The 8,540-nt window shown below is 38.2% G+C and overlaps 1 protein-coding gene across 1 annotated transcript; it reads right to left on the bottom strand.

The window, feature by feature from the left end:
* Positions 1-3,163: 3,163 nt before the first annotated feature.
* vbp1 (von Hippel-Lindau binding protein 1) lies at positions 3,164-8,298 on the bottom strand. The gene is made up of 6 exons (XM_067524151.1): positions 8,157-8,298; positions 6,733-6,857; positions 6,493-6,559; positions 5,698-5,796; positions 5,229-5,367; positions 3,164-4,108 (listed from the first exon to the last, which is right to left on the bottom strand). The coding sequence occupies exons 1-6, from the start codon at positions 8,277-8,279 to the stop codon at positions 4,032-4,034; spliced, it is 630 nt and encodes a 209-aa protein (XP_067380252.1). The 5' UTR covers positions 8,280-8,298; the 3' UTR covers positions 3,164-4,031.
* Between the last annotated feature and the right edge of the window lie 242 nt (positions 8,299-8,540).

Genomic DNA, 8,540 nt, shown 5'->3' with positions numbered 1-8,540 from the left:
CAAACATTCAGAGATGCTGACAAAGTCAACTTGGGACACATGAAAAGAACAAGGAAGGACACTTTGAAGGATTTTATGGAAAGTAGTTTCATGTTTGACAGCAAATCAGCCTGCTTTTGAGCTTGTCTCTAGAGAAGTGTACACTACCGGTGTGTGGTTTTTCTCTGCTTTCATACACAGAATACACAGCTCATTTCAGCTCTCAGTGAAGAGGTTGCTAATCAAAACAGCAGCAACCTCACACAAGCTAAAGTTAAATTAGTATAGTAATGCTTCTGTCACTTTGTTACCACTTTATGTTTAAAGGAATGGTTCAACATTTTGGTAAATAAGGATGTTCGTTCTTGTATGATATTAGATAAAATATTCCACTCATCAATTTCATTTATCTAATTTGTTAAATCCATACTAAACACAATTTGAAAGAGATAAGTTGTGGTTTTACATCATGTGCTGGACTATTTCTTGGTCAGGGAAAGTTACCTTCTGGAGTGTTGCTATAACTGCTAAGCTTTAAAGGCAGCGGAGGGCAGATTTTGCGTCAGTTCTTCTTTTTCCAGCCATTACACTAACACTAAAGGCATCATTGCATCTTTTTTACTTTGTTTTGGCCCTCTATCACTAAACAGAGCTGTAACCGAGCCCTTTTTCAAAATAGCCTCCAGAATGTGTATATCTGACAACACTGTCTTGGCATTTTGGTGCAGTAAGATGTAGTCTAAGCTCACTAGTGTGTGGCAGGGGCTTTATATTTACCTTGCAGGTTGTGCCTCGTTATTTGAGACACAAATCTAAGAATGGATTAGTCTAAAAGATAAATACCTGGTAGATCGTTTAACCACACTTGACACTGTTGCCACCTTTTAACCAACAACAACAAAAAAAAGACAACAATTTAAAAACAATTTTTAAATGTTGTCTAATCTTTGGGTAACTGTCTTTCAGAAAAACATGTCGTTAGCTCTGGGAAAATAAACACTACTGCTAATACATTACAGGCACAATCTGGGGGGCAATTGATATGTATGTAGGGCAGTCGTCCACGAACCACAGGGTCAGTGGTTTGATCCCCAGTCCCGGCTACAAGTGTCTTGGGCAAGACGTTGAATTTCAAGTTGCTCCCGGTGGGTCAGGTGAGCACCTTGCATGGCAGCCACTGCCATCAGTGTGTGTGAGGGTGAGTGAGTGGGTGAATAAGAAGCAACACTGTAAAACGCTTTGGATAAAAACATTGTATAAGTGGCCATTTACCTAGGTGGCTTGGGGCATTGGGTTGGGATACATAAGGATACATACATTCAAATCGCATACCACTACGTGTGGCCCCACCTAGTCACTAAGGGCAGCCTTAATGCTGGTCCCTGGATAAAAATGGGAGGGCTGAGGCATGAGGGCATCCGGCATAAAAACTCATGGCACGTCAACTTCCCCTGAAGGGACACACCGAGAGCCGTTGATCTTTATTGAAGTGGCCATTCACCTATTAATTAAGAAATGATGAAGTAACCTGGTGCATAGAATCCTGTAAAACCATTAGTCATTTTTACACTTTAGTTTTTCACTAATAAAACACATAGATAGAGAATAAAATGTTTTGTGGGTTTTAAAGGTGCTGGAAGATCAGAGCAGGATATGGCTCATTCCCTCCGTTTCAGTTTTGGGCTAAGGTAAGAAAACCAGCTGCTGCCTCCAGATTAAGCACGATTATAAGAGAGATATTTATCTTATCTCATCACTTAACCAAAAGAAACCAAATAAGCTTATATCCCAAAATGTTGTTTGGTTTCACTTTGTTCACACACACACACACAAAACACTGTTCACAGGAGGCAAATAGCAACCTAAGAATGTGGACACAACAGTAAATAGCCATTAGTGATCTGTCACGTTCACAGCTGACAGACATTACTGTGCCGTGTATTCAAAGGCTTTTGTGTGTTATGTGTGGGAAGAGCAATTAGCTGCTCTAAGTGCAGCTCGTCTCACAGGAGCCGTGGTAGAAAAATGTTTCACTTGTTCTTTGCAACCCTCTGTACAGACAATACTGTATATCACAGTCCTAAAACCTGCTGGGTCAAAGGGGACAGTCTCTCTCTGCTCTAGACATCTATCAATAAACTGAAATGTACTGAAAATGAAATGTGACTCGAGTAATTACGACCTACAGGCTCACTGCTCTCTGTGTAGTGGTATCAGTGATGTATGCAAAAGAAAAATAATTTTTGCAAAGCTGTGGTGAAAGACCTGCATTAGAAGTTATTTTGTAGACACCTGCTAGAGTCTCTGATATTGCTACAAGATCCATTTGTGGATTCAGCCATCATCCAGTCTTTGCAAACCCACATCAAAGAGCTCTCTGCTCATCTTGCAAAGGATTCCTCCTGCAGTGCATTGAAAGATGTCTTCTAAATCCTGGTTCTTGCTGCAGGTACTGCATACTCACTGCCCTCATTTTAATAACTTTCCTCTGATGTTCCACACAAGCAGCTACAGGTGGATGAGGTTTGCAGCACTGTAGCAATGTACAGTGGTAACGCTCTGTTCTCACAATGTTATGTCAGCGTGGGTTTTCCCCAGTTGCTCCGGTTTCCTCCCACACTTCCAATTTGGACAACAAAAAAAGGTTTAATTTTATATTTAATGCCTGAAGGACTTCTTTTAAATAAGACACACTGAAACACATTGAAGGGGATTAAAATGTTGAAATGCATATATCCCCACATATATGAAAAATGTATTTTACTTATTTTATGTATAGTCTTATAAAATAAACAGCAAGTATAATGTTTGTTGAATGTCTGATGAGATTCGTGGTCCTGTGGTAAAGCAGGATTCACTATAAAGATCTGTAGTTGCATAATACACTTTCATATATTACCTGAGAAAGTGGGCATGCTGTGTTTTTAAGTATATTTCAAGTATTCCTTTTCTGTAAATTAGTATTTGTTTGAAATTTCCATTTTCTTATCCTTTTTCAAACTGAGGCTTTTTCTTCATATCCATATCTAATTTCCTAAAATAAGGTTATTGATATGACTTTGGATATTTAAAATACATTCTAGTTTAAATTTCTCTAAAATTCCCTGTGGGTACTTCCTCATCACATATGTATTACCTGCCAATTACAAGTTCTCATCAGAAAATTAACACACAGAGCACCGGGTCAAGGTCTCATCTCTTTGCCCAAATGTTCTTCCTTTACTTCATTCATTGTTTAATGAGTACAGTGAAAAACAAATAAATACAGACAGCCCAGTGGCAAAGGGGAGGAGACAGATGAAGAAAACAGGAGAAGAGACGGTCCAGTGCTCGAAGTCAAAGGACGGAGAACTATGACTGATACTTTTGAACTCCCAAATCCTGTGGGAAGTGAAAACCAGAATCTACAAGTCATAACTAGTTTTATTCAGTATTCTTCCTCTGCCAAAATTGTTTTCATCCTACAAACCTGATTTTACTGAGTACAATGGCAACTGGGTTTTATATTAAGTCAAGTAAAAGTCCCACATGTGTTTCTGCAGGCGGAGGAAGCAGAATGGTCAGTTCAATGAGGAGGAAAAAACTGCAGGTAGGAAAAGACAATGTAAGAGAACCCTCACTCATAATCTGCCAAAAATAACAGGAACATACTTAAATCATTTAAAAGAATACAAAATTGCTTTGTTGCCTTTGTTTTGTTAGTTTTTACTTGAAAAAATACTTTAAAAAGTAACAAATTAACAGAAAAACAGTAGTGGTGAAGGTTTTTAGCTTGACTGCCTAGAGGACACATTTAAAATCTATCAAAAATGTTGAAGTGCGATTGATTTTGCCAGCCTTGTATATGGCACCTGCACAAGTCTTCAAAACAATGTTGATAAGTTCATTCCAGCACACTGCAGCTGTAAATGTTTCAAACATGCCCTCTATCTGCCAAGCACTAGGGTGAACATACACAAAACATGGGAGACGGAGTTTGTTTTTGCTTTTTTGTTTCGTGACTAAGGAAAAGACAGTTAGCAGAAGAGGATATGAACACATCCCTGTCAATATTAAGACTTTTCTGCTGATTTGAGGAGGTTTTCTTTGCTCCTTCTCTTCACGTCCCAGTTGTAGACTCGTGCCATGTCTGAGGGGAACAATGAGTTAAGGAACAGAGGCAGCAGAGCTACAGCAAGATTATTTTAACATTTTTATTCTACACCATGATAAAAACTATTCCTAGAGTCTAGTTGTAGTCAGACATTTGTAGAAAGGGGATTTGTTAGCTGGTTCTGTTTTATTTCCAGTTCCAATTTGGTAAAATACTGTGATTCAATAAACTCCACAGCCATCATGTTATTTTTAGTGCAGCAAAGTGAGGAGCAAACCCTGTTATCTGTTCAGGGCTTTTTCCAAGTCTTAAACTGATGAGAATACATTAAAAACAGATCTTGAAAGTAAAAAATAAAGTGTATGCAAGCATAGCATTTAGCTCCACACTGAACCTGGATTTAACAGAATGCGTTGACAATAGTAGTGATCTTTAATTCAGAACAATCAGGGCAAGAGGTTGTAGCTCAGTTGGGCAAGACACTGAACCCCTAACAGCCCCTTCCCCTCCCCAGCTGTGCAGTGCCAGTCCAAGCCCGGTAGAAATTGTGGAGGGTTGCGTCAGGAAGGGCATCCAGCATAACAACAACAACAACAACAACAAAAAAAAAAAAAAAAAAGTAAATCAACATGCGGAGAATGATCCGCTTTGGTGACCCTGAATTTAGGGGGTAAGCTGATAAAAAAAAAAAAATCAGGTCAAGAGGTCTGGGTACCTTGGGAAGATTCATGTGATCATTGTAAATGACAAGCTGTCCCATTACTTTGCACTGGTTTTGAATAAGACGTGTTCTTGTCAGTGGCAGCAGTATTTCAGAACTGTGGACTGTTTAAAGGTGATCTGTTTCTTAGATACAAGCTTTACTGAGTTTAATACTAATGGAATTATTAAGACTACTTCTACTCTAAGCAGATCATGGTTTCTGATTGAATCCATCCACACAATTACAAAACCCAGGATTTGACCAGCAGATGTCGCCGTTTTACTGTGTCAAATGCTTTAAAACAATGAACATTTTGCTTCTTAGCAGCGGAGTTTCCCACTGAAGAAAACATATAGACCTGTGTATATAAATATAAATAGTTCTAGAGAACTTTCTACCTCTGTGAATCTGAAGCCCAACTTGAGTTTACTACATACTACAGTGAAAGGATACTGACTTCAATGGTAGTGAACTGGTCCCGTAGAAAATCAAGGTCCTCCACGAGGGTCTCTAAGTTACGAGATGCTGTAGACAGGTTCTTCTCCAGGAGAGCCTGGGCTTCATCAATGTCGTACTCTAACATGACATTAGCCTTTAAAGGGAAAATGTTGGTGAGGAGTGAATAACACAACTAGACACTAGAAACACGAGAGCACGTAGAAGTGACTTCTACACAGAGAGTGTCTCAGTTGGCTCAATTTATTTATTTATTTTTAATAAATTCTAGAAGACAACCAACTAATCCACATAACTTTACTGAGCATTATGGTACTTTCATTATTCTTATCATTTACTTAACCCTGGTGTACTTTGGAAATAAAGCAACAGTAACTTTATAACTTCTACCCAGGCCTAAGGCATGGTTTTGGTAGTAGTCTACATAGCATTAAGTAAAAATCATTTTAATCTAAGCTTTACTTACCCCTAACCATAGGCAGACTTTTTCAGTGGGCGGCACTGTGGCCTTGCAGTAAACATTGTCAGCCAATAGGAAATGTGTCTCCATAGGCTCTGTGGTTTCCTGGGAAACAAAATGTACAGAAAAATTGGTCAAAAGGCCTCCATAATTAATTTTTAAACACAATTAAGTAATTTTCTTTGACACAGACTATTGTAAAAACAAATTCTATTTTTTAGATATCCTGCTCTCATAAAAGATAATAAGTACTATTTAAGAGTACAAACAAGCAACTAAACAATCACAGAAACCTTGAACATAAGCATATTTTCTGTTGGATGTAAGTATTTGTATGACGAGATCCATGAGCTGCTGCTTTATTTTTTAAATTCCAGTCAGTCTTGTTTGTAGATATACTCCAGTGCTACATAATAGAAATTAAATGTTAAATTTCATGACTTGTTAAACCGAGAGATGAAGGAGTTTTTGCTGTCTGGATAAAATTCCTTCTGACAACAAACCTACAAATGAATGAATCCTTTTATTTTTATGTCTTATTATTTGACATCAATCAATCCTAATAAGATTAATAACCAACAATCAAAATCCCTGTATGTATACCCGCTGCACAATGGATTCAATTATACAATATAAAAATAATACAAATTAAAGTTTAAATATTTTTTATATATATATATATATATATATATATATATATATATATATTCTTCCAATAAAGGGTGTATGACAGGATAAGCTGAAAGGACAAAAAAAAAAAAGAAAACAAAAAAAGAAGAAGTTTGCAAAGAACTTACGCACCTTTTTCTTCTGCATATGTCTTAAGATTTCTAGTGTCTGTGTGATTTGTGGAATCTGGTTTTTCAACCTTCAAGCAAAAAGAAACAAAATTAGTCAAGAGGTATTCTATATTTCATTACATCAGAGTTGTGACTGACACAAAACACATTTCAGAAATGATAATAAATGGACTAATAGTTGAATCCAACAGGGATGGTAATAGTGTTTATACGTCTGTGAGTGTATTTGTGTTGCTGTTACCGGAGTTTCTTCTGAGACAGGTTGAGCTCCATGTATTTATATTTCTGGTACTGTTCGTCCAGCCTCCTCAGTGCTGCATCAGCTGTCTCATTGCCGGGCTGCTTCATAAAAGAGTCAACATCCTCCTGAAAAGTGCAACAGGGGTGAAACGAGGCATTACAGGAGGAACAATACCAATTATCGTCGAGAGCGGGGCCAGAGTGGTGGCCTACGGTGCCACTGACCGTGTCCAACATATGATATGCCACCCCAAGTGCCACCCCTCGCCAGAGCGAGGAGATGGTAGGTACCTGCTTCAGCACAAGGTGACCTGACAAAATCTTTTTTCACAATAAAAGTTTGTAGCAGCAGCAACCAGGCAGATTATCCCTGCAATGGATGGATTTTTATAGATATTAATAATACTAAAGCCAATTTTCGTTTTCCTAACATCAATGCTTGACAAACGACTTTTAATAGAAACTATAATGTGTTTTATAAACAGCGTGAGTTTGTAATGGCTATGTGGATTTTAATTGCAACAAAGCTGCAACAGAATTTAAGGGTCATTGTTGTTGTATATGTCACAGGGAATTTAATGTCTTTGGTTTTAGACAATTAGGACCTGCTGCATGAGTTGATTGGTTGATTAGATGACACAAAGTGTTTCAAGACATTCAAAATTAGATCAGGCTTTTTTCACATTTGTACGACTGCCGATAGGATTCCTTTCTTCTCTTTCAGCAGACATTATATTACAAAGAAAAGTCCCCCTCAGATTAATAAAGTTCTTAGAATTTCACACCAAAGAGTATTTATGTAGACAATTAAAGTTAGCTGCAGTGCTACTATGGATTGGATCTCTCTGATTAAACATTTTGACGAGGTCTCTCTGGATACCAATTACAAGGCATCTCCGATGAATAATCCAGAAAGAACTGTATGACAAAGTGAAAAGAATTTCTTTCAGCCATGCTTGGTTTAATTTAGAGCTCTTTGACAACGGTATATATCACCTTTGATGTAAAATCCATCATGCATTTACTACATAGTTAAGTTATATATTAGTCTGTTTTTAGATTTTGGCTGGTTCTTTCACGATGCTAACACTAGCTACCAATGACTGTGGGCTGCTAATGCTATTTCTAACTGGCTAATGTGTAGCGTTAGCTAACTAAAATACGTGGGAACCCTAGAAAGAGGAAACGGTGAAAATAAGAGACAGGGGTTAGCAGACGCGGATGCCCATAGATGGATGTGAGCAGCCGCCCAGCCCTGCACACACAGCAGGATTAGCGGCTAACTCTGCTATCGTTAGCTCTCTCGCTAGCTTAGCTGACTAGCCCAGTGCCGATGTGACGCGCTACAGCACTAAATATTTGTTTTCAACAAACTGAGCGCATTGTACATGTGTAAGGCTATAACAAATGCCAATGGTTACGCACCACAAACACTGCTTCGGGGATCCCGAGGTGCTTTTTCTTAGTCGCCTGTGCGGTATGGCTGTTGTCAATGGTCGTCGCCATCTTGGAGAGAGGCTGCACTACTCCTTCTTCTGCTGGTGACATTTGCGGCAGAGTTGACGCAGAGAAGGAGTAATTGCTGCCCCCAAGAGGTCATTTGCATGATTTCATTTATTGAACTAAATCTAAAAAGAGTCCGGGCGGTGACGTGAACAACCTAATTATTAAAACTTTTGCCCATTCCTAAATTTGAAAGTATTGTATCGTAAAATAAATGCAATCTTTGTCACGATTTTTTTTTGCTTTGATAGTTTGTTCCTTGATGAAAATAACCTCAGTAGGCCTAAGTAGAAGTACAACTTAAAA

This window comes from Channa argus, chromosome 12 (assembly GCF_033026475.1).
Source record: "Channa argus isolate prfri chromosome 12, Channa argus male v1.0, whole genome shotgun sequence".
Classification (NCBI taxonomy): Eukaryota; Metazoa; Chordata; class Actinopteri; order Anabantiformes; family Channidae; genus Channa; species Channa argus.
The sequence above is the reverse complement of the archived record's forward strand: the minus strand, read 5'-3'. Positions and strand labels throughout refer to the sequence as shown.

Excerpts from the sequence above, each read along its gene's own strand:
- vbp1 (XM_067524151.1), bottom strand. The coding sequence starts at position 8,279 with ATGTCACCAGCAGAAGAAGGAGTAGTGCAGCCTCTCTCCAAGATGGCG. Across the intron at positions 5,797-6,492 it reads GACATATGCAGAAGAAAAAG|GAAACCACAGAGCCTATGGA; the intron begins GTGCGTAAGTTC and ends TTTGTTTCCCAG. Across the intron at positions 5,368-5,697 it reads AAGTCTGCCTATGGTTAGGG|GCTAATGTCATGTTAGAGTA; the intron begins GTAAGTAAAGCT and ends TTCCCTTTAAAG.